At 22.9% G+C, this 22,307-nt stretch overlaps 11 protein-coding genes across 11 annotated transcripts in view; 2 read left to right on the top strand and 9 right to left on the bottom strand.

Moving 5' to 3' along the window:
• Positions 1–196: 196 nt before the first annotated feature.
• On the top strand, positions 197–1,108 carry DICPUDRAFT_147075 (uncharacterized protein; the record flags this gene model as incomplete). The annotated part of the gene is made up of 2 exons (XM_003283339.1): positions 197–203; positions 582–1,108. 2 exons carry the CDS (start codon positions 197–199, stop codon positions 1,106–1,108), a joined length of 534 nt encoding a protein of 177 aa, XP_003283387.1.
• Positions 1,109–1,377: 269 nt separating this feature from the next.
• On the bottom strand, positions 1,378–2,005 carry DICPUDRAFT_25724 (uncharacterized protein; the record flags this gene model as incomplete). Its single annotated transcript, XM_003283383.1, has 2 exons — positions 1,378–1,775; positions 1,867–2,005. The coding sequence occupies 2 exons, from the start codon at positions 2,003–2,005 to the stop codon at positions 1,378–1,380; spliced, it is 537 nt and encodes a 178-aa protein (XP_003283431.1).
• Positions 2,006–2,504: 499 nt separating this feature from the next.
• On the bottom strand, positions 2,505–3,760 carry DICPUDRAFT_91098 (uncharacterized protein). Its single transcript, XM_003283384.1, has 6 exons — positions 3,731–3,760; positions 3,383–3,651; positions 3,308–3,315; positions 2,998–3,234; positions 2,709–2,930; positions 2,505–2,633 (listed from the first exon to the last, which is right to left on the bottom strand). The coding sequence occupies exons 1-6, from the start codon at positions 3,745–3,747 to the stop codon at positions 2,604–2,606; spliced, it is 783 nt and encodes a 260-aa protein (XP_003283432.1). The 5' UTR covers positions 3,748–3,760; the 3' UTR covers positions 2,505–2,603.
• A 481-nt stretch (positions 3,761–4,241) lies between these two features.
• On the bottom strand, positions 4,242–5,911 carry DICPUDRAFT_147079 (uncharacterized protein; the record flags this gene model as incomplete). Its single annotated transcript, XM_003283385.1, has 2 exons — positions 4,242–5,606; positions 5,687–5,911. 2 exons carry the CDS (start codon positions 5,909–5,911, stop codon positions 4,242–4,244), a joined length of 1,590 nt encoding a protein of 529 aa, XP_003283433.1.
• A 189-nt stretch (positions 5,912–6,100) lies between these two features.
• DICPUDRAFT_147080 (uncharacterized protein) lies at positions 6,101–7,085 on the bottom strand (the record flags this gene model as incomplete). Its single annotated transcript, XM_003283386.1, has 2 exons — positions 6,101–6,523; positions 6,603–7,085. The coding sequence occupies 2 exons, from the start codon at positions 7,083–7,085 to the stop codon at positions 6,101–6,103; spliced, it is 906 nt and encodes a 301-aa protein (XP_003283434.1).
• A 2,789-nt stretch (positions 7,086–9,874) lies between these two features.
• DICPUDRAFT_147081 (uncharacterized protein) lies at positions 9,875–14,376 on the bottom strand (the record flags this gene model as incomplete). The annotated part of the gene is made up of 5 exons (XM_003283387.1): positions 9,875–12,431; positions 12,498–12,874; positions 12,951–13,230; positions 13,303–13,561; positions 13,629–14,376. 5 exons carry the CDS (start codon positions 14,374–14,376, stop codon positions 9,875–9,877), a joined length of 4,221 nt encoding a protein of 1,406 aa, XP_003283435.1.
• A 279-nt stretch (positions 14,377–14,655) lies between these two features.
• Positions 14,656–16,099, bottom strand: DICPUDRAFT_52292 (uncharacterized protein). Its single transcript, XM_003283388.1, has 4 exons — positions 15,807–16,099; positions 15,443–15,640; positions 15,214–15,332; positions 14,656–15,128 (listed from the first exon to the last, which is right to left on the bottom strand). The coding sequence occupies exons 1-4, from the start codon at positions 15,845–15,847 to the stop codon at positions 14,713–14,715; spliced, it is 774 nt and encodes a 257-aa protein (XP_003283436.1). The 5' UTR covers positions 15,848–16,099; the 3' UTR covers positions 14,656–14,712.
• A 665-nt stretch (positions 16,100–16,764) lies between these two features.
• DICPUDRAFT_74399 (uncharacterized protein) lies at positions 16,765–17,240 on the bottom strand (the record flags this gene model as incomplete). The annotated part of the gene is made up of 3 exons (XM_003283389.1): positions 16,765–17,018; positions 17,087–17,159; positions 17,232–17,240. The coding sequence occupies 3 exons, from the start codon at positions 17,238–17,240 to the stop codon at positions 16,765–16,767; spliced, it is 336 nt and encodes a 111-aa protein (XP_003283437.1).
• Positions 17,241–17,529: 289 nt separating this feature from the next.
• Positions 17,530–18,510, bottom strand: DICPUDRAFT_147084 (uncharacterized protein; the record flags this gene model as incomplete). The annotated part of the gene is made up of 2 exons (XM_003283390.1): positions 17,530–18,209; positions 18,309–18,510. 2 exons carry the CDS (start codon positions 18,508–18,510, stop codon positions 17,530–17,532), a joined length of 882 nt encoding a protein of 293 aa, XP_003283438.1.
• Positions 18,511–19,219: 709 nt separating this feature from the next.
• Positions 19,220–21,161, top strand: DICPUDRAFT_91100 (uncharacterized protein). The gene is made up of 3 exons (XM_003283340.1): positions 19,220–19,955; positions 20,041–20,833; positions 20,911–21,161. Exons 1-3 carry the CDS (start codon positions 19,362–19,364, stop codon positions 21,048–21,050), a joined length of 1,527 nt encoding a protein of 508 aa, XP_003283388.1. The 5' UTR covers positions 19,220–19,361; the 3' UTR covers positions 21,051–21,161.
• Positions 21,162–21,304: 143 nt separating this feature from the next.
• The window catches only part of DICPUDRAFT_91101 (uncharacterized protein), a 1,528-nt gene continuing 525 nt past the window's right edge, over positions 21,305–22,307 (bottom strand). Inside the window, exon 2 of the mRNA XM_003283391.1 lies at positions 21,305–21,595. Coding sequence (XP_003283439.1) covers positions 21,423–21,595 — 173 coding nt within the window. The 3' untranslated portion in view covers positions 21,305–21,422. The remainder of the gene's footprint in view (positions 21,596–22,307) is intronic.

Genomic DNA, 22,307 nt, shown 5'->3' on the forward strand with positions numbered 1-22,307 from the left:
ACTATTGTATAATTATAAAAATAATTTTTTAATTAAAAGGAAAAGAATAAAAAATCGTTAAAAATTTTCCTAATTTCTTGAGGTAATTTTTTTATTTTTTTTTTATGTTTTTATTATTTTTTTTATATTTTTATTTTTTTTTTTTTCTCTCAATAAAACCATAAATTTTTTTTTTGTTCTCTCGATCAAATAAATAATGGATAGTAAGAGACAAAGAATTCAATTATTCAATTTAGAGGAATTAATAAATAAAAAAGTTAAAAAAAACATACCAAAAAAAAAATTAAAAACTGAAAAAGTGAAAATTGAAAAAAAAAAAAATATAACAAAAAATAAAATTATAAAAAAAAAAAAAGAAATTAAAAAAAAAGAAATAGAAAAAGAGAGTAATCACGCACCAATAAAAATTAACCAACAAATAGATTTTTTAACAAACTCAACTGTAAATGGAAGCGCAAAGAAAAAAAAAAAAGAGATTACTCTGACACAATCAAAAAAATGTCAAATTGGAAGTATATTTTCAAATCAGATGGTAGAAATTGGTGAAAAAGGGTTTGAGGTCAATTTTTCATTTAAAATAGAGGGTATTGCAGATGGATTTGCATTTGTAATTCAAAATCATGGACCAAAATCAATTAGTAGAGAACCAGGTAGCAGCTTAGGTTATAATGGTATTCCACATGGTGTAGTAGCAATAGAGTTTGATAATTGGAAAAATACTCCATATAATGATCCTGTATATGACCATGTATCAATTCAAATACCAGATACTAATGGTTTTTTATCCTGTGAACATAGCACAAATTCATTGGGTCTTTTCAAATCAAATTTTAAAAACGGAAATATAAATAACTGTAAAATTGTATATAATAGAAAAGATTCAGAAATCTCAATATTTTTAACCATCAACAACGACAATGATTTACCATTAATTGAAAAAATTGAAAATTGTAAAATACCTTTCGATTTTCCATTGTGCGGTTATATGGGCTTTACAGGTTCTTGTGGTGACCTTTTCCAAACAACAACTATTTATACTTGCAGTATAAAGGCTAAAGTTGATACATTAGAAGGTATTCAAATGGATTTGGATAGTTTAGAAATTTAAAATCAAAATATTTAAATAAAATAATATTATAAAATTGTGTATATTAAATTTTTTTTTTTTTTTTTATTCCAAATTTTTAAAGATGCTGCATCTTTTGGTTAATCAAAAGGTAAAAAAACATTTTTTTTTTTTTTGAATTGTTTACGATAATAAAAAACCGTTGGTGAACTTTTTTTTAATAAACATGAAAAAATATACACAAATAATATAAAGAAATATTTTTAAAAAAAAAAAAGAAAAAAAAACTTTTATTTTTTATTTAATTTTATTTAAAAATTTTCTAATATACATAGAATTAATTTATTTTCTGAACCCTCTCTTATCCATTGATCTGATGAAATAATGTAATTTTTATTTTGATCCAAGTTTTGGAAAACTAAAATTGAATCTTCTTTTCCAACACAACTTCCAATATTTTCGATTAGAGTGACCAATTGTTTAATTTCCCTTTTTCCTAAATAACCACATCTATGATCATCATAAACACCAAAAAGTATTTCTAATTTATTTTTAACTGGGTTTTTACCAAAAATTGATAGTGCAATCGAGGCCTCGTTAAAATCAATAGAGTTACTTTTGTCAAAATCGAATAATTTAAAGAAATTTAAAAGTTGATCTTCAGGAAAATTTGGTAATTTTGATTTAAAAAATTTAATAAACTCTTTTTCTGTAATAATTTTAATTAAATAAATTAATATTTAATATTTTATATTTTATATTTTATATTTTATATTTAATATTTTAATTATAAAACTTACGATTAAAAGTACCATTACGATCTTTATCGTTTTTCTTAAAATCTTTATATAACTTTTGAATTTCTTGTTTAGAGAAATTGGTTGATTTAGAAACAACATCAAGTTCTTTTAAACTTAATTTTGTTGACCCATTACCCATTTTATATTTTTATATTATTTATAAAAATATTTATTTATATAAATAACTTTTATTTTTTATTTTTTTTATTTTTTATTTCTCTATATTATTATTTGGGGATTTAATTAAATTATTTATTTTTAATATTTGTTTATTTATTATATTTCACAGTAAAGAAAAAACTATGTGAAAAAAAAAAATATTTAAAAATATATTTTGATGTGATAAAAGCCAAAAAAAAAAGATTTACAAAAATTGAAAAAAAATAAAATTAAAAAAAATTACAAAAAAAAAAAAAAAAAAAAATTTTGAGATTTTTTATATTTTAGACTCAATGGATAAATTTAGTGTCTATATATACTGCCAGATTATTTTTTTTATGAAATTATTTTATAATAATATTGTTATTTGATTATTGTTGTAACATGGGTATATCTAGATTGTAAAACAGAGAAAAAAAAATAAAAAAAAAAAATGAAAAAAAAAAAAAAAATGAAAAAACCACGGCATGCATAAATTTGATTTATAAAAAAAAAAAATATTATATGTTACTATAAATAATATTATTTATTTAAATGTATATTTTTTAACTGTATAATATATTGATTTTAAGGTTGTTTTATTTGGTGTTTTGATTTTCTTCTAATTTCTATAAGTTATAAAAATAAATGTTAGTCACTATTTTTTTTTTTTTTAATTGTTTTTTTTATTTAACAAAACATACCTTTTTTAAATCCAATTTTGTTTGCTCTTCAATATCTCTAATATCTTTCATTGATAATCCTATCCATTCATCAATCCAACAAAATAATGCTCTATGTGCTTTTAGTAAAACATCTCTTACACCTGTTTTTTGAATTACGCTTTCAACTTTGGTTTGGAAACCCCAATATCTAAATTCGACATGAACTAATTTATAACATGTCATAACAGGTTCAACTTTTTCCTAAAAATAATAAAAAAAATAAAGTTAGTTTTATGGTTTTTTTTTTTTTTTTCCCCAAAATAATTACCCTCCAATTTTTTTCATTTAAGGGTCCTCTATTTGTTTTTGTAGATTTAAAAGTTTGAGGATCTTCAGTTGGTATATAATCTTTTGGATCTACTGGATCGAATGCAATATCTATAAAATCTACTTCTCTTTTTTGTAAAGTATCTTTATCGCAATTTAAAGCATTTTCAATTTCTCCTCTACCTGGTAAATGCATTGATTCTATTGATAAAGCTAGTTTTTCACCAAAAAATGGACACTATAAATAATAATTATTAATAAATAATAAAAAAATATTATTAATTTAAAAAAAAAAAATACAAACACTATAAACTATAAATTTAAAAAATAAATTAATATTATTTTAATTAAAAGCTATTTTATAAATTAGTTTTTGAAACACTTACCAGTTTTACAATATGGGTATGCATTCCAGGCCTTTTCTTCTACTTGTAATGCACTGGCTGGAAGAATTGCAGCAGCGAATCTTGGAATTGAATTGGCAAGATAAATGATTTTTTCAGTGTATTGACCCTTGCCTTTTTCATTATCGAATGGTTCATTTTTAATAATTTCAATACCTTCACCATCTTTTGTACTCTCTTTACTCTTTTTTGCAACCATGTATAATTGAGCAATTTGATATTCCTCAACTGTTAATGGCAATGTCATCCTACTGTATTACATATATTATTAATATTAGTTGGGTCTGGTATTATCAAACTATTATTGTTATTGATTAAATCTAAACTTACTATTCTTTTATTAACATTTTAAAAGTATATGATAGTGATTAAATTGTTTTATATATAAAATTTAAAAAAATAATTGAAAGAAACAAATAATAAAATTTATGTGTAATAAAACAAAAACACAGAATAGAAAAAAACAATAATATTATTCAAAAAAAATTAAAAAAAAATTAAAAAAAAAAAAATTTTAAATTAAAATTTTCTTTAATAACTTCAATATGGTGCGTGTGTGAGGGTGTGTTGGTGTGTTTAATTATTATTTTTAATTTCCTAATATATAAATAGAGTTAATGTTTTATTTAGATATATTATAAAATTTGTATATGTGTGGTGAATTTGATATATATAAAAATAAAATTATATTTCAAAAAAAAAAAAAAAAAAAAATTTAAATTGAAAAAAAAAAAAAAAAAAAAAACATAAAGAACTTTATTATAATTTTAAATTAAAACAAAAAAATTAAATAAATAATTATTCAAATAATTTAAATTTATAAAAAAATTTCATTTTTTTTTTAAAAATAATTTTTATTATAAAATAATATTTCTTTATTTAGTTTATTCGTCTTGATGTGTAATTGTTTCATCAATTTTAGAATTTCTTTGTCTTTTTGAATTTTTTTTGAGGCCTCTTCATTCGCTTGTTCCTGTTGTTTTTTAGCACTTCTAGATCTACTTGTTGATGTTGGAGTATTGGTGGTTGAAGATGATTTATTTGATCTGGGTGTGGTTGGAATATTATCATCAGAGAAATCAATTGGATCCTCTTGTAGTGATGGTGTGTTTGGATTTGATTGATCTGATTCGCTATTTTTCTTTGATCTATTAGAGTTGGTTGAGATTGCTGTGGCTAATGGTGTGTTTATTGGTGTCTTATTTCTGCCTCTGATAGAGGGTGATGGCATTGGGTTGGTTGAGGTTGCTAATGGTGTAGATGGTCCACTTGTATTTCCTGATGATTTTTCATTGGTGGTAGATGATGGTGGGTTTGGACCTCTATTGGATCTTGTTCCTAATGAATTTCCAGCACCACTATTTAGCAACTCTTCAGTTGCAAAACACGCTTCCATTTCTTTTTCAGCAGCTTTTCTCATTGATATGGCGGCATTGTAAATATCGGAATCCTCTTCATTGTAATTCATTGCATTCTTGAAAATTAATATTAAATCTTTATTAAACTCTGAACAATTGTTATATACATTATCATCTAATTTCTTTTTTAAAGTTGAAAGATCCATACGATGTTTGATAACTGAATCATAATCTGGTGCATCTTCCTTTGAAATTGGATATCTGAAAATATAGGCAAATCTATTTGAGTTTAATGCTTTCCATACTTTTGCTAATGACACTCCTAAAATTTTCTTAATATTTGCTTTTTGCTGTTCGTCATCTTTTTTCTTTTGTTGTAATGAATCATCTTCTAATTCGTCTTTAGTTTGCTGTGGTGTGGATAGTGCTGAGTGCTTTCTCTTTGGTTTAGGTGTGGTTGTTGTGGACGATGATAAAGAATTCTTTTCTTTTTCTAATTTCTCTTTTTCTTTTTCTTTCTTTTTAGTCTGTGAATCATCCTCTTCCTCCTCCTCTTCTTCTTCCTCTTCTTTAATTTCAATATCATTCTCTTTTTCACTTTCAGTTTCTTTTTCATTCTTTTCTTTTTGTTCTTTTTGTTCTTTTTGTTCTTTTTGTTCCTTTTGTAATTGCTCTAAATAGTTTGATTTTATTAATTGTATATTGTCTTCCTTTTCTTTCAACTCCTTATTGAGTTCATTTATTTCTGATTTTATTAATTCTATTCTTTTATTTCTTAAAAAATTTTCTAAATTTACATGGTTTTTTGAAAATACCTCTTGAATTTTATTATAAAAGGTTTTAGTTTCCTAAAGATAATAGTTTTAAATATATATTAGAATTTACATTTATTTATTATTATTATTGATATGGTTTAATATATAATTACTTCTTCATTTTTTAGTGAATCTATTATATTTTCTGAATTTGAAAATAATTTTAATTCTTTTAATCTATTATATTCTTTGACCAAATAGCCTTGAACCACCGACCAATCGATAGTGGGCTTCTCTATTTCATATTTCGTAATTATATGTAATAGTAAAATTGTATCAAATGAAGTTATGGATTTATTTAAATATAATTCGTAATCATTTGTAATTTCTTCTGTCATATTAAATATTTAGTTTTTTAATTTAAAAAAATTTTTAAAAAAATAAAAAAAAAATAAAATGAAAATTAAAAAAATAAAAAAAAAAATATAAAATAAAAAAAAAAAAAAAAAAAAATTAAATAAATTAACTCTATGAATAAAAAATAAGATATATGAGTTTTTTTTTTTTTATTTAATAATTTTAAATTTTTATTTTAATAATGGCATATTTTCACTTTGTGATTGTGGTAAAGGGTCAGTATTTGGGATTGGATTGGTTGCAGCGTTATTATAATATGGGACTGGGGTATACAATTGTGGAATTTGGTTGTACATTTGTGGAGCTACTTGGTTGTACATTTGTGGAGCTACTTGGTTGTACATTTGTGGGGCTACTTGGTTGTACATTTGTGGAGCTTGGTTATACATTGGTGAAGCATAGATTTGTGGGTTAACTGTTGTTTGATTATAAATTTGTGGTGGTGGTACAACATTACTATTTGGATAATAAACTGATCCTTTAAATTCAAGATTTCTAAAAATATATTCCTTTCTTTTAAATGAAACGATGATACCACGATTTCTATATCTTGACTCCATACTATATAATTGATTATCAATTTGTTTTAATTTCTATTTGAAATAAAAAAAATAAATTAAACTATTAATATGTATATGAATTTAAATATTGCTTTTTTAAAATACTACTTACATTTCTATTAACAATAACAACTGCAACAGAAACAAAAACCGAAAAATAAACACCAAAAAACATTAAATTCATATTTCTTTGGTTTATTACTGAAAAATAAACAAATATTGAACCCAAAATAAAATATGAAATAATTGAAATAACTGAAACAATAATTCTTCTTGATTTTTCTTTTTCGACTATTCTATTAACATCATCGGCTATACACATTAACTCTTGATATGGTAAAAACTGTTGTAAACCAATTGGGTAGTTTTGAAATGAAGTATCGAATCTTAAAAATCTTCCAGTGCATGTAAACTCTTTTGAAAGTTTATATTTATTTAATTGATCTTTTGATGGTAAAACATAATTGTTGCCACTAACCAAACTAGGAAAAACTATATTATTAGTATTGAGGCCCTTGTTACTAGTATTGTTTTCTGTAACTTCTATATTGATGTTATCAGCTGAAGAGGATTCCGTTGTGTTATCACAAATCATTTTAAAATATTTTTTGTATTTGTTGCTAATCTAAAAAAATATAAAAAATTTGTGAAAAATAATTTTTTTTTAAAAAAATCGTGATGCAGAAAAAAAATATTAAAATTTTTTTTTTTTAATAATTCAATCATTAATTTACCAATGGATATAAAAAAGAAAAAAAAAAATTATATTTCAAAGTAAATAATTATATTCATTAAAAAAACTAATATTCTAAAATGACATTTTATAGTGATTAAAATAATCATTATTGTTTGTCGTTTTTGGATCATCTGGAAGGTTTTTATTATTTTAAGAAAAAATGATTATTAATATTATTCAGAATGAAAAAAAAAAAAATGAAAGATTGTAAAAAAAAAAAAACAAAAATTCAACCTTTTGTATTGGACGAGGTTTTTATTAATTAAAATGAAAATAATATTATATTATATTTTTAGATTAATTGTGATGTACAAAATAAAGAGGGCTATTATAAGCATCAACAAAAGTGAAAATAGCACCATAGTATTAGATTTATCCATATAGTTTTGTGAAGGTTTTTGAAAAGGAAAATAAAAATATTATAATTAATAAAATTCAAAATTTAAAAAAAAATAAATAAAAAAAAGCGCTCATTAAAATTAAAAATAAAAATAAAAAAATGTTTAAAAATTTTAAAGAAATTTAAAAAAAAAATTAAAATTGTGATTAATTTTTTTTTTTTTTTTTTTAATGTATTTTCATTCAGCTGATCATACCAATTTCATATAATGAACTACCAAACTCTTACATTATTCCTTTTCTACAAAACATTATAAAATTAATTATAATAAAATAATATAAATGGAAAAATGATTTCTTTAAAAGGAAGATGTGTTTAATTTATTTGAAAAATAAAAAATTTTGAAAAAAAAAAACCTCCCCTGTTTCAAATTATTACCAATTTTGATTGTAGCAGATCTACATTTTTTGTGTAATACAAGTTTTACTTATTTTGGAATTGATGTTTTAAATAAATTAGGAAATAGTTATAGATTAATTAATTAATTAATTTTAAATTAAATTTTTTTTTTTTTTTTAATTTTTTTTTAAAAAACTAAAAAGTATTTAAAGAAAATAATTTCATAAAATTTTTTTTTTTTTCATTATACACATTCAGGTAAGTGGTGGTTAATTATGTATTCTGCGTGGTGGGATACATAATTAACCACTAATATATAAAAACAATTCACAAATATATACATTCAGGTAAGTGGTGGTTAATTATGTATTCTGCGTGGTGGGATACATAATTAACCATCGGCTCTAATATACTAACCTCCCCGTGGTAGAGCTGGAAACACTCTTTACAAAGAGTGGCCAATAGTATAAAAAATAAAAAATAAAAAATAAAAAATAATTAAAAATATTATCAAAACATATCGAGGATTTTTTAGCATTAAAACACATCAAGGATTTTTTAGCATTAAAACATATCGAGGATTTTTTATCATTAAAACATATAAATGATTTTTAAGCATTAAAACTATCGAGGATTTTTAAACATTAAAAAATATAAAAGATTTTTTAGCATTAAAACATATAAAAGATTTTTTAGCATTTAATTATTAAAATTCAACAATAGTTTATTTTTTTATAAAATTTATTATCATTATACATTCAAGAATATACAATTGGATCATTCAATAATATCAAGATTTATAGAATATAATTATAAGGTAATTATTTTATTGGATCATTAAAACATATCAAATATAATTGTGTAACATTCAAGAATATTAAATATAATGGATCATTAAAAATTATCAAGTATTGTGTAACATTCGAAATATATCAAATATTACGGATAATTAAAAATATTATCAAAGCATATCAAAGATTTTTAGCATTAATTATTAAATTCAACTATATTTTTTTTTTTTATTTTGATAAAATAATTTTGTATCATTATACACATTCAATAATATAAAGATTTATTGAACAATAATTATAATGTAAGTATTTTGTTGAATCATTAAAAAATATCAAGTATTGTATAGCATTCAAGAATATAAATATTATGGATCATTTAAAATTATCAAGTATTGTGTAACATTCATAATATATAAAATTTTATCGATAATTAAAAATATCAAGTATTATGTATCATATAAAAATATCAACTATTGTGTATCATTAAAATATATCAAGGATTATTTAGCATTAAATCATATCGAGTATTAATATATATATACTATCAAAACATATAATGATTCAGTATAGAATAAAAATAAAATAGACTTCCGTAGTAATAAAAAAAGAAATGGACTTAAAAGAATTTATCATATTTCCATGAAGGTATTCTATATTTTTTTTTTTTGTGTGTGAAATTTCACAATTTAAATTTAACCCAAGTTAAAATCAAACACGGTCAACATATAAACACGTAACAAAACACACACAAACATACATACAATATTTTATAAGTGTTTTGGGAGAAAAGAAGTTGGTAAAACTGTTTATTCTAAAACCCTATGCAATAAAGAATTTAAAAGCAATACTAAAGTGCATCCCACAATAACCAATACATACTATTGCTTATGTATAAACTAAAAAACTAAAAAAAAGTAAAAAAAAAAAAATTAAAATTTAGAATCTATTTCATCAATGAACTCAGCTAATAACATCCGATGTTGTTAAATTATAAAAACATATATTTTCTAAATATTAATTAAATAAACTATATTTTTTTTATTATTATTAAAGTTATTTTGTTTATATACATTATTAACTAATTTTATAAATATTTATTTTATTTTTTATTTATTTTTTTAATTTGATTCGACAATTGATTTCATATGGAAAGAATTTTGAACTTCAAAGCAATCATCTTGATTTAATTCCGAGTTAATTAAACGTTTTGTGTCGTAGAGTTCTGATTTTAATATTACTAATTTATCTGGTCTTTTTAAGAGTTTAGAGAAAACTAAAGAGGTTTCGTAACAATTTCTCCAAAATTGTTTTTTACAAAATACATATAAACCCAATCTAGCTCTGGACATTGCAACAATTAAACGACGTGGATCCCTAAGGTGACCATATGATTTAGTTCTAACGAGTGAAAGCAATATAATATCATTTTGTTGACCTTGATATTTATCGATGGTGGTAATTTTGTGTGGCATACCATAGTTTGATTTACATTTAGCTTGGAACACCTCACGGAGTAATTGCTTTTGACCATTATAAGTGGTAAGTACTGTAATTTTATCGCTTGGGTATCCAATAGCCCTCATAAATTGATAGGTCGCTACAATATATTCAGCTTCACCAAGATTTTGATAGTAATGTGGTGTTGGTTCAGTCTCACCATTACCAAAACCATCGCTTTCTTCGACGTTAATCAATTGATAGTCATAAGCGAAACCACCGTTTGCGTGTTTAAAGTAATCGTTAGTTTTAACAATGTCGAGATCTTGTAAACCTTTATAACGCCATCTAAATAACTCTGAGATTGATGGTCTTGAACGTGCTTGTCTATCTAAAATGATGTGAGGAATTTCGAGACGAATAAAACGAGTGAATAATGATTGGTCAAAATGAGAGAACTTTGATAGTGATTGATTTTTAACAATTGGTGGTAATTGATTATGATCACCAATTAAAATTACTCTTTTTAATCTAAATTGTTCAATGATTTCTGCTGCTTCTTCACCATCATCCATTTGTTGATTTGATTGCTGTTCTGGTCTATCGTTTTGAAGCTGTAACGGTATAAAGGACTCGATATCACTAATTTGAGCCGACTCTTCCATTAAAAGATTATCAAACTTGAAACCCAATTTAATAAGTTCATTTCTTTTCAACGAAGCATATGTGCATGTCATTGCGACAATCTTTGATTGCTTTAACAAAAGATAATTGTAACGATCATTTGATGATTTTAATAATTCGAATACTTTGCACTCTTCCAACTCTTTAAAAATATTTTCAATATACAACCAAAGCTCTTTTAAGATTTCTTGATTTTCTTGTAATGATTTATCGGTAGAGAACAATTCCTTTGCAATTGAGTTATCTAAAAAGAATTTACCAAATGGATAATTTTCGATTATATATTTAATTTGTGCAGCTGAATTATCATTGTTGTTTGATTCTTTTTGTAACTTTTCGAGATCGTGTTGGAATTTCTCCCATTTTGATAAAACGTGGAATGAGAAGAATTGAAGAGCAGTATCGCAGGTATAAGAAACATCATCGGCTACATCAATACTCTTGGCTAACTGATCAACCTTTTCCAATTGACTAATACGGAGATTTAACCAAAAATCAATTCTACCACCTTTGGTGAAATCTTTAGATGTTTGCAATTGTTTTTGACCATGACCCAAACGAAGTAAATAACGTTCATTTATATCTAAATTGTAAATCTTTTCAAATAGTTGATTAAGTGCTTGATTGGAATGGGTGATAATTAGGGTTCTTTGATTTGGTGAATTGTGATATATGTTTGAGATAATTTGAACAGCTATATCAGTTTTACCGGTACCTGGTGGACCTACAATTAATGTTAATTTATTTTCGAGAACGCCAGATTTAATTGCAGAGATTTGAGTTGGTGTAAATTCAATTTTATTTCTATTGACCACTTCATCGCTTGAGTTTATAACTTTATTTGTTTTATTTTTATAAGTATCTACCAAAATTGAGTCTGAATCACCTTCATTATTAAACTTAATCTTATATAATAGATCGCTGTCTTGGCTCTTTGAACACATTAATTTACAGTTTTCGGTTAATTCTATCTTTTTGTCTTGGTAAGTATTTTTTAAATGATCTAAATTTAAAAATGTATCGTTAAATGATATTTCTTCTTCTAATTGCTCTTGCTCTTGTTGTTTTTGTTGATCACTTGGGTAACCCATAAAAATTGAATTTAACCAATCGGGGAAATAGCTTTTTGAATTTAATAATGAAATAATTGTATCCAAAACTGATTTAAAATTATTCTCTTTTGGATTTCTTCTTAACACTATATTGAAACTGTCATAAAGTTTTAAATTATTATTTTCTAAATCTTCTTGATATTGATTTGTATCTAATGAAACTTTAAATGCTCTTGAATTACTATTTGTATTATTATCCTCACCAATAATTTCAACTACCTCACAACCTCTAACATGTTTGATGCCATATTTCTTTACAAAATCAGTTGTATTATCATCACCTTCTGGTTGAATTGTAACTAAAAATAATACATCATGTTCCTTAACTGATAACCACTCTTCTTTAATATATTCCTTACATGAATGTAAGCTTACATTTATAACACCATTAACTTTTTTTGGTTTATCTTCACCAATATTTGCTTGATAAACATTTATAATTCTATAGTTTAAAAAATAGCTATTTAGTATTAATTTACTTTTTATATATGTTTGTAAATAAACTTACTTGAATGGTGATGATAAAGGTAATGACATTCTTGACCATCCATTAAATGTTGTTTTATTATTTGATATATTATATTTTGGTGATAATCTTTTAACTGTATCTTCAATATCTTGTTTAATTTCATAAGCAGACTCTAAACGTACTAATACAAAATTTCTCATCAAATAATCATTGAATGAAAGAAATTGTAAATTTAATTTTGGTAATGCTAAAGATCTATCATTTCTATAACTACTATCTGGAATAGCTGATGAATCCCATAATAACTTTTCTGTTGGGTATAATGACATTCTATTTACTGGTTCAACAACTGATTCTTTTTTTTGGAATTTTGATAATAATAATGAAATTAAAAATTGTTTATTTTCTTTTTTATCCTAAAATAAATAAATCAATAAAATGTTAATATACATCAACGAACCATTAATAATAATAAAAATAATAAAACCTTACTTTTGATTTGAAATTTAATAAATAACAAAGTTCATTTAATCTATCTTCAGATAAATTTGAAATTACTGAAATAAATTGTGGTTTATTTTCAACAAATGAAACATTTCTAAGTGCTATCTCTTTAATTTCTGGGAAGTTTTTAAATATAACTTTTTGTAATTCTTGAATTGCTTGATAATGAAGACCTGTAGCTTGATCACTTGATATCTCTTCACCAGTAAAATTATCAATATCAAAATTATTATAAACTTTTAATATACCTAATAGTCCATTTAAAATTCTTTAATAATAATAAATATTTGTTAATATGTATACTTTGGTAAGTAAAATATTTAATATAAAATTTTCTTACTTTGAATCCTTTGGATTTTTAGTTATAAAAACACTTTGTGAAACCTTTAAGATTAAATGGAAGTCATCTAATAATGAATAAAAAAATCTTCTTGTTGTAATTTGAGTCATTAAATCGATCATTAATTCTAAAAATCTTTCGCAATAATTTAATGAATTTTTAAATTCATCACTATTTGACTCCTTTAAAATTTGTAAACTATCCAATGTATTAATAAACTGTACCATTAAATTTAATAAAAAATCTTTATATTTCAATTCTAAAATTAATTTAAAAATTAGTAAAGTGTTTATAAAAAGTGAACTATATAATATATTAATATTTACCAACTGGATTTAATTTTGAATTTAAATATTTCTTTTTAAACAATTGTAATTTCTTTATTAAAAAATCTGGTAATAAAGATATATCTTGATCTAAACGTCCCTCTGAAAGATTTAACCAAATTGGGTAGGAAACTATTTTAAGGCATTCATTTCTAACGTGAATATCTTCGACACTTTGAAATGTATTAATTAAAAACTTGATATAATGTGATAATTCGTTGGCTGATAACTCTGATAACTCTACTAATAGAAAGCTTTCGAAAAATTCTTTAAATGTTGAATATTCTATTGACGATGCTGACTCTTCTTGTCCATTGGTGCTATTATTACTTCCTATATGGAATGATTGGAATGAATTTAAACCCTCTTTTGATTTTTCATTGATCATTATAATAATTGACATTATTAATGATTTTGATGATTGATTTGATTTAAAATTTGGCCATAAATAATGTTCAAAGTAGTGAGATAACTCTAAAATTTGAATTTTGAAATTTGATTGTAAAATTTGATCTTTATATATCTTTTCAACCAAACCCAAATCGAATGATTTGACATTTGCTGCCTTTAACCAATTTTTTTCACTTAATTTTGTAATTTCATCACTTAAAACTTCTGATAATGTTAAATTATTACTATTATTACTATTGCTATTTATATTTTCATTATTGCCATTATCTACTTTTTGCTTTTTTCTGATCTCATTATTATTACTACTATCATTATTATGTTTATTTCCTTTTGCCATTCTTTATTTTAATAATCTATATTTAAAAGAAATAGAAAATGGGAAAAAAGTTATTGATGAATTTCATAAAATGAAAAAAAAAAAAAAAAAAATAAAAATTTTAAAAAAATGTAATGAAAAAAAAAAAAAAAAATTAAAAAAAAAAAATAAAAATTTAAAATAAAAAAATATTAATAAATATTTATAGAAATTATTAAACCTAAAATTATTTAAATTAATTGATCTTTAAATGGTAAAAAAAAGAAAATACCATTTTAGGGTTACACACAATGATTTTTTATATTATATTTTTTTTTTTATATATTTTATTTTATAATTTTTTTTTTTTTATATTATTTATTCATATAATAAATCATCATCAGCTTGTTCGTCGTCTTCAAGGATGTTTTTAACTTTTGTAAGGTTAACTGGAGCAACGGTCTTCTTGTTAATGGCTTCTTCTTCTCTCTTTGATTCTTTAGCTTTCAAATCTCTCTTCTTTTTACCTTGAACTTTCTTTAATCTGAAAAACTCTTCTCTTTCGTTTTCATCTAACTCTGTAATAATATAATTGATGGTGTTTTCAAGTTTTGGCTTGACGACAAACTCAATAGCATTGACACGTCTATTGGTAATTTTAATAACTTCATCTAATGTAACGAAAGCGGTTTGTAAAGATGCAAGAGCAATTAAGGCTTCAACAGCTTTAACATGTGATTCACGTGATTTATTGATTTGTTGACCACCCTTTGAAAGACCAGTAAGTTCTTGTGCTAAAATAATTAAATAAAAGATTAGTAAAAATGTTTTAAAATTTTTTAATTATTGTTATGTGGGTGTTTAATAAAGATTACTTACAATTACTAACGGTGCCTTCAGAAATTTTTTCGAAGGTTGGTAAGTGAACACCAGCTACATTTTCAGTAGTCATTTTAACTGAAATAGTTGCAGTTGATACATTTTCAATTACTGAGTTTCTATTGTTATTATATTATGATTGTTATTGTTTTTGATGATAAATTGAAATTAAAAAATAAATTAATAATCTATATTTTCTTTTTTTAAATTTGGTTATATGATTACTTACGAGAAATCACCAGCAGCATATTTGGCAGCAGCAAGTGAGAAAGAGGCATCTCTCATGGTTGTACCCATTAATTGTTTATTTTCGACAATGTTAGCTAGGATCTTTCTGAAACGAATAGTAAGAGCATCTGATTTTTTTTTTAAAAGTGAATGACCAGTGACAGCACCCTTTAATTTGAGTTTCATGGATGTCAATGCCCTAAAATAATAGTTGATAAATATTATTAGTCAAATTATTTCCTATAGAATCCGATTTTTAAAAATAAAAAAAAATTGTGTGTGTTCACACCTTGAAAAAGTGGTATGATCACTTGAAAAATATCGGCTATCCAAAGTAATAAAAATAAAAAAAGTAGATAATTTACATTCTAGTTGGGAAAATATTTAATCTATTTTTTCCTGACATTTTATTTTATATATATTAAAAAACTATATTAATTCTTCTGTTTTTCTTCAATGATCTTGATTGTTGATGGTATTTGAAAAAGAAATTTCTGAATTAAAATTTAAAAAAAAATAGTGTGATTTTTATAATATACAACACAATAATACTAATTTATAAAAGGGGAATAAATTAAATATTATCTAAAAAATAGGAACAAAAATTATATAATAATTTTTTATTTTTAGAAAATTGGTTGGAGTATATTATAATATTAAAAAAAAAAAATAAAAAAATAAAAAAAAATTTTTATGTGTTAGCCTTTTTTTTAAATAATTTAAAAAAAATTTAAAAAAAAAAATATTTTTTAAAAAAAATTAAAAAAAAAAAAAAATTGTGAGGAAAATTTTTATATTGATGATTAAAAAACCAGGCTTACGAATTTTAATCAACAAATTTTGCTTGAGCGAATACTGGTATACTATGACAAAGATTTTAAACAAATAATAATTTTAAATTTTAAACAAAAAAATTAATTTATATTTATAAAAATAATTATCTATTTTTTTTTGCACGAAGGATTTAAACTTTCTTTTATTTTTTTAGTGTGTATATATTTTTATTTTTTTTTTTTCGTCTGGTTGGATTTTTTGGGATAAAAAAAATATATACAGTTTAATTAAATAAATAAATAATAAATTATATAAATTTATAAAAAATTAATGTTTTTGGACAATTCCTTAAAAAGATGTAAGGAGTACAGGAATAATTATTATTTTTTTATTTTTTTTATTTTTTTGTATTTACACTATTACCATTTTAAATATTTGTTTTGCTTTGCATTGTTTTGTATTGTATTTTTATTTTTTTTTTATTCTATTTTGTTTTGTTTTGTTTTTACACTTTGTTGATATTATTATTTACAGATTTGAAATTTTATTTCATTTATTGTTATTAAAATTACTGTTTATATTATTAACATTATTATTTATATTTATATTATTAGGAATGTTCATATTATGATTGTTTTCTAATACCATTTCACTATCCTCATATAATTCATCTGGGTCATTTAAAATACCCAATAGTTTCCCAACTTGAAGTTGTTTTTGTTCGCTAACACCTAATGTTAATGCCCAATCCTCTAATGTTTGGATATACCCAACCAAACTATCTTTTGGTGCCTTTGATAATTCTTTTTAATTATATAAATGATTAGTAAAAAAATAATATGTTGGTTTTATATATAGTTAGTTTCTATACCTGTAAATTTTTCTTTAAATCTATCATCCACCAACGCTGCTAAAAATTCAACTAGTTGTTTTACTTTTTCCTCCTATAGGTTAAATAATAAGTTCATTAGTATTGACATTAATGCTTTGTGTGGTACCAATAATTATAATATTACATCTGACATTGTTTTTAATATAAATATTCATTAAATGGGTTAGATTTGAGTTTCCCCCTTTTTTTTTAAAAAATTTTTTTTAAAAAAAAATTAAAAAAAAAATAAAAATAAATTTAAAAAAAAAAAGAAATAAATAAAAAAAAAAAAAAAAAAAAAAAAAAATTAAATTTAATTAGTTCAATTTAAAATAAAAAATAAAAAAATAAAAATTAAATTTAATTATTATTATTATTATTATTATTATTAAAAATTATTTTTTTTTATTTTTTTTTTTTAAACAAAAAATTAAACAATTAGTTTAAACTTGTTGTCTAATTTTTGGTGACATTGTTGGTTTTTCGTTTAACCATTCAGCTTTCTTTTCAAATTTGGTGGTTTTACCATCTTCTTTTCTGATGAAGGTTTCTTCTTTTTTAATTATTTTTGGTGAAGAGTTTTGTTGGCTGGTGGTTGAGACGAATTCAGTGGCCATTTTACCTTTTGAAAGAGTAAGGACTGGAGCTGGCATTGGTTTAACATTGAGTACACAACTATCAGATTTTTGTAAAATAATTTCTGGAGTACCTTTGAATTCAGAGATACGGACAATTGGTTCACCTCTAATTAATTTAATTAATGGTTCTTGTTGGGTAACTTTAATATTTGGTGGAGCAGCTGAAGCAAATGAAACTAATGGTTTGGATGATTGAATTTGAACTTCTGGTTTTTGTTGATTAATAATAACAGATGCCTTTGGTTGGTTAACACTAACAATTGGTTCTCTTTGAATAAATTCAACTCTTGGGGCCATTTGGTTAACATCAATAATTGGGGCATGTTGATCTAAGAAAATTCTTGGAGCTGGTTGTTGAATTTCAACTTGAGCAGCTGGTACATTAACATCAGCTCTTAATGATTTTTCAACAACTTCTAAATCAGTAGCATTTTCTTTAATAATAATTTCTGGTGGCATTTCATAAACATTAATATTGTCCTTTCCTAAATTATTTTTTTAAAAAAAAAAAAAAAAAAAAAAAAAAAAAAATTAATATTTTATAAAATATAAAGTACAAAATATTTTAATATATTAATATTTACCTTCGTCAACTTTGATTTGAGTTTGTTGTTTTTCAACTAAAACTCTTTGTCTTGGTTGTTCTAATTTGATGACACCATCATCATAAGTATTTGAATTGTTTACCCATTTTTGAGTTTTAACAACTTTGGTAGTTTGAGTTTTTTCTTCTGGGAAACGTGGGGTACCTTTTTGGCAAGTATCGTTGATAACATTTAAATCCATTGTGTTTGATATTGATTATTTAAACTTTGTAAAGTTTATTTTATTTTTTAATATTATTATAATAATTATTATTTAATTTATTTTTATTTAATAATTATAAGGATGAATTAGAAAATGACTTTGAAAAAAAAAAAAACAATTATTTATAGTTCTTTTTTTAAAAAGACCTTAAAAAAAAACATTAATTAATAAAAATTAAAAATTAAATAAATTGGTCCTTTTATTATAAAAAGTACTTTGTTTTGGGTAGATCGAATTAATCTTTTATCTGTTCGAAATTATTTGGGTTTTTTAAATTCTTTTAAAATTCATTTTTCCTTTTTTATTTTTTAAATACTATATAAAGTAAAAAATTAAAAAATTTAAACAATGTTTATTTAAAAAAAATAAAAATAAAAAAATTTATTTTAAATTTAATTTTTATTTTTTTAATTTATTTTAATATTTTTAAAAAATGAAAATAATTAGAAACAATTATTTTTTCTTTAAATAAACCTATAGATTTCGAAATTATTATAAAAAAAAATAAAAAAAAAATAAAAAATTAAAAATAATAAAAAAACAATATTCGATTGATTTTAGAATTAATAAATCTATTAAAAAATGAATAATAATTTAATTTATTTTAATAATAAACACTATAGAAATCTTAAAAATTTTTTTGTACTTTAAAAAAAAAAAAAAACTTTATCATTTCATTTGTTTTTATAGTTATAATAATAATAATAATAATATTAAATAATATTAAATAATATTAATAAATAAACAATAACAATTAACTTTTTATTATTATGTTTAATAATTAGTTATATATTCTTAATTAAATATCACACTTTATAAATTAAAAAAAAATGGTAGAAAAATATTATACAAGTTCACCAAAACAAACTGCAGAAGAAAGAAGAACTTTTACTGCTACTGGTAATGCAGGTCAATATAGAGAAAACTATGATATCTCTGTCAAAGAAAAACCAGGCCATTTATCATTCGAGCAAACACCAATGTACTTGGAGCTTTCTGAAATAGCTAAACAAATCAATGTAGAAAGATCCCAACCAACTGTTAACATTGGTCGTGCCGCTGATCTTATCCATGTCAAACAAGAGCCAGTTCAAGTTAGCGTCAAACCAAATCCAACTGATGTTTACGTTACCTCAGACCAACAAATCATTGAAGTCGAACAACAAGCACCAGAGGTAGACATTGAACAATATATGCCAAAATTCTATCTCAAGATGCCACCATTCCGTGTTCATTTGGAAATGGATGGTGCTCCAGAAATTATTATGGAACCATACCAACCATCTATTAAAGTTAGACAATCTGATCCAGTTGTTCGTGTAACTAAATGTGACCCAAGAGTACAAGTTACTGAAAATCCACCAAAGATTGATATTACTCAAATTGCCTCAAGTGTTGATGTTGTTCCATCAACCAAAGCTTCTGTAAGTTTTTTTATTTTTTATATTTCTATAACTTTTTAAATCAACATACTAACTCTTTATTTTTAATTTATCATACTATAAATAGATCCAAGTTAAAGAAGATAGACCAAAGATTACTATTCAAGATTATGCACCAACTATGAAATATTCAGAAAGTGAAACTAAGATCAACTACCAATCATACCAACCAGAAGTTCAATGGGAAAACCCAACTCCAAAAGTTCAAGTCTTCCAAGATGAACCATCAATTAGAGTTTCACAAGACCCACCACAAATTGGTCTTAAAAATAGAGAACCAATTGTCAATATTAACACTAAAGCACCAAAGATTGATGTCCACCGTCATCCAGTTTCAGTCTCTGTTGTTGAACCATCTACAACTGTTCACTTTGGTAATCATGCAAGCTATGCTCAAATTGCCCAACAACCACCACTCTCACATAATTGGGAAGAAGTAAAGGCTATTAAAGTAGATCCAAATGAAAAATATGGCTTTTTCTCCCCATCAGAAAAAACCCGTACCACTTTCACTCTCTGGAAGAACATTTTAATGAATACAGAAAGAGTTATTGCCAATAAAGGTGTTGGTAGAAACTACTTTACCCTCTTTGACGTAAATGATAATAAACTCTGTGAAGTCTTCAAAGAAGAATTAGGTGTTCATAAATTCAGTATCAATATCCGTAGTTCAACTGGTGACCTCTTATTCAAAGGTGAATCACAAGGAAGAAATCTCAAACTCTATGATACCCAAAATAATTTATTCTGTACCATTGAATGCAACAAAGAACAAGTTGAATGCTTCAACGAAAGAGGTGAAAAATGCTTCTCCTTATTACCAAACTCCAAGAAATGGTTATTTGATATCAGAAATAAAGGTAATGTTCTAAATAATATATAACATCTCTTTTAATATTATACTAATAATTTTTTTTTTTTTTTAAATGTATTAAAGCTCAATCATCAATTGGTTCATTAAATAAGAATGGTTCTAAATTAGGTGGTTACCAAATTAACTTCCCACGTGATTTAGTTACCAACGATAAAATGTTATTATGCTCATCAATGTTCTTAATCGATGACTGTTTCGAATAGACAAGTTAAACAAATAAATTAATTTATTCTTTATATAAAAAAATAAATTAATTCTTTTTTAAAAAATAAAATTAATAAAAAAAAATATTAAATACAATTTAGTGCAAACCTAAATCTATTTTATTTGTCTAATTTTAAAACATAATTTATCCTATGAATATTTATCCACAAATACAAGTATTAACTATTATTTTATATAAAATAAAATACACTTTCTTTCTATTTTAAATATAAAAGTATTAATTTTTTTTATTACACATGAATCATCTTTTTTTTTATTTTTATTTTTATTATATGAAATTGTTTTGTTTTGTTTTGTTTGTTTTTGATGATATTATAAATATAACCTAATAAAATAATATATCTAAATGTTTAGGCAAACATAAAGGCAAGAGTTCTTCTCTTTGATTTCATGTATGGGTAATCTTTTTCTTGATGTGGGTGGTGACCAAAGAATAAACTTTTAATACCGTAACCAACAACGAAAACTGATGAATAGTTAATGAATTTGGCGGTTGGATCACCAGTGAATGGGTTGATGGCCTCTATATATAATTTAAAATAAAAATTTAATGTATAAGTAATTCGTTATATTTTTTGAACTTCTATGCAACAATATTAAGAATTAATTGAAATAATTATTATCATCTATATTTCTGCTTATTATACATTTTACTATTATAATCATATTATACTATTATTAATTTTCACTATTTCTAATTTTTACTATTATTAATGTTACAATTATTATTGATGATATTTTTTAAATTTATATTATTATTTTATGTTCAATATTTCTATTCTATTTTCCTATTTTGCTGTTTATATTTTGCTTTACTGATAAATTGTAACCTAAAAAATGTTGATTGTTGCAATGAAGTTGAATATCGCTAAAATTTTCTATTTTTTTATTTACCAGTGAGAGTTTCGGCAATAGTAGTTTTTGGTAATGGAGTACCGTGGACTTTGTTTAAGAAGAAGATGTAGAAAGCTTTGTTCTTTCTTGAAATCATTTTTAATTCTTCAAATAATGTACCTGACATTTTATCGAATATATGTATGTATTGAATATAACAATAATATGAAAAAAAAATTAAAAAAAAAAAAAAAGAAATTTTTAAAAAAAAAATTTTTAAAAAAAATTGAAAAAAAAAAAAAATAAAAAAATAAATAATTTTTTAAAATTTTTTTTTTTGAAATACATATGGAATCTACAAATAATATGACTTCAGTGGTATGTATATATTATCATTCATA

The sequence above is a fragment of the Dictyostelium purpureum genome (genome assembly GCF_000190715.1).
Source record: "Dictyostelium purpureum unplaced genomic scaffold DICPUscaffold_7, whole genome shotgun sequence".
NCBI lineage: Eukaryota > Evosea > Eumycetozoa > Dictyosteliales > Dictyosteliaceae > Dictyostelium > Dictyostelium purpureum.

Coding starts and splice junctions, on each gene's coding strand:
- DICPUDRAFT_91098 (XM_003283384.1), bottom strand. Junction 2,931..2,997: donor TAAATGAAAAAAATTGGAGG/GTAATTATTTTG, acceptor TATTATTTTTAG/GAAAAAGTTGAACCTGTTAT. Junction 2,634..2,708: donor CAAAATTGGATTTAAAAAAG/GTATGTTTTGTT, acceptor TATAACTTATAG/AAATTAGAAGAAAATCAAAA.
- DICPUDRAFT_91100 (XM_003283340.1), top strand. CDS start 19,362: ATGGTAGAAAAATATTATACAAGTTCACCAAAACAAACTGCAGAAGAA. Junction 19,956..20,040: donor TTCCATCAACCAAAGCTTCT/GTAAGTTTTTTT, acceptor TACTATAAATAG/ATCCAAGTTAAAGAAGATAG. Junction 20,834..20,910: donor ATTTGATATCAGAAATAAAG/GTAATGTTCTAA, acceptor AATGTATTAAAG/CTCAATCATCAATTGGTTCA.
- DICPUDRAFT_52292 (XM_003283388.1), bottom strand. CDS start 15,847: ATGTCAGGAAAAAATAGATTAAATATTTTCCCAACTAGAAT. Junction 15,641..15,806: donor AATATTTTCCCAACTAGAAT/GTAAATTATCTA, acceptor CTATTATTTTAG/GGCATTGACATCCATGAAAC. Junction 15,129..15,213: donor TGAAGGCACCGTTAGTAATT/GTAAGTAATCTT, acceptor TAATTATTTTAG/CACAAGAACTTACTGGTCTT.